A 1857-nucleotide genomic window follows, 5' to 3' on the forward strand; every position below is an offset into this window, starting at 1 on the left:
CGCCTTCCTGCTGGACTTCTTCTCTGAGTTTGGGAGGGATGTTGGTGAGAGAAAATGGGGGTCACCCCAAGGTACCCAGACACTGAGACAGAAGTGCGGTGGTCAGCAGCGCCTGCAGCTTAGAGTCCTGCTTCATGGCGTAGGTCCTGTTGGCGGCCACCGGTAGGTGTGTCGGCACTGCCGGAAACCTCATCTCAGTACTCATTTTTATTGTGAAAAGTGGTCACACTTGCACCCGAGGCGTTCTAGATGGCCCCTCCCTCGCCACGATGGCAGTCGGTGGCGATTTGACATTGCATGACATTGCATGACATTGACAGGAGGCCAACAGAGCCTGATGAGAAGCTAAGAAAAATAAGCTCGCAACTAGCTCTTTCCTGTGCATTAACATGAGAACAGGTAGATTATAATCATGACGAAAATGTATCGAGCACTTACTGTGTGCCAAGTTCTATTCTACACCCTGGATTAACTCATTTATCTTTACAAAAACCCCGTGGTGTTTCTATCCCCACTTTGGCCTCGAGAAGATCCAAACAGACTGAAAAAGCTTGCTCTTAAAGTTTTTCACAGAGGAACCAGGATTCGAGCCCAGGGAGCCAGCCCAGCGGCAGAGCCGGGCCACTTCTCCACCACCCCAGGCTCATGTGGCGAGCAGCTCCCGGGGGACGAGTACAGGTGTCAGTCCATATACCGATGTCAGCTTTAAGTTCCTGTTGCAGTAAATGAGTCAAGATGGGAATGGCATGATTTGGAGGGATCTGGGTCGTGTCGACTCTAGGTACATGGCCCCGGCCCACGTCCGCTGCCCTGAGCACTGCCAAATTCCAGACTTGGCTTTCTTTAGGCCAGACAGCCCTTGGGCCGTGGGTGAGTTCTGCAGGCAGAAGTCCTCCAGGCTGGCATGGCAGTCCCTGGGTTGAGAGCGACCCTTGGGAAGAAAGAAACTGAACTATGTGTCTTGCCCTTTCTTAACAGCACTTATCCGCGGGACTCCAGCTTCGCCTCCAGGCCATTCAGAACAACGTCAACCACCACAGCCTAAGGACGCTGCCCGGCTCGGCGCAGAGCGGTGCCAGTCTGGTGGCCCTCCGCAAGTGGCTGCAGTGCACCCAGTTCAAAATGGCCCAGGTGGAGATCCAGTCCTCAGAAGCAGCCTCTCAATTTTATCCTCTATGAGTGGACTCCTCGGCTCTCAGTGTCAACACTCTGGTTTAGCAATAATGGGTTTAAAAACAAAACAATTTGATCCAAGCAGGTTGGGGAACATATTGGTACTGTACATTCTCTTTCTAGTTTAGAAAAAGACGTGCAAAGGCCGGAGAGGGCCAAAAACGAAGCTTTCTTGCTACACATATTTCTGATGACTCCTTGGGCTATCTGATTAAGTGTTTCCTTACATTATTTTTTAAAAACCAAATCATTTTTCTTTAACTAACTTCTATTTTTTTTAAGAAAAAAAAAAATAGACTGGTGGGTACTCACAGAACAGTTGTATAAGTCCCCCTGTTGCTATTTTTGATGATAGAGAATAAATAGGGTTTTTGAAACCTTTGTAGTGTTTTTTCTTAAAATCCACTCTTGGCAATGCAATAAAAAACCCGTCACCATAAGCCAGTGACACTTGACTGAAGCTTTTTGTCATTATCCTGGGAAAAGTGGCAGCTTGCAAGGACCATTACAAAGTGCACTTAGAAATTAGGTGGTTAAACTGTGCCAATTGTTTTCTTTGTTTTATAATATCATTTTCCAAAACTGTCCAGTAAGTTTTATTATTTTTAAAACTAGTTTTTCAACTCATTAGTTCTAGGCTGTACTTTCTTGTAAGCTTTATGATAATCACTTTAGTTTTGTGAA

At 46.6% G+C, this 1857-nt stretch overlaps 1 protein-coding gene across 1 annotated transcript in view; it reads left to right on the plus strand.

Moving 5' to 3' along the window:
- UNC79 (unc-79 homolog, NALCN channel complex subunit) overlaps positions 1-1459 on the plus strand; it is a 185541-nt gene extending 184082 nt beyond the window's left edge. The window contains 1 exon segment of the mRNA XM_023538367.1: positions 979-1459. Coding sequence (XP_023394135.1) covers positions 979-1179 — 201 coding nt within the window. The 3' untranslated portion in view covers positions 1180-1459.
- Positions 1460-1857: the final 398 nt, after the last annotated feature.

This window comes from Pteropus vampyrus, unplaced genomic scaffold (genome assembly GCF_000151845.1).
Source record: "Pteropus vampyrus isolate Shadow unplaced genomic scaffold, Pvam_2.0 Scaffold219, whole genome shotgun sequence".
NCBI classification, from domain to species: Eukaryota; Metazoa; Chordata; class Mammalia; order Chiroptera; family Pteropodidae; genus Pteropus; species Pteropus vampyrus.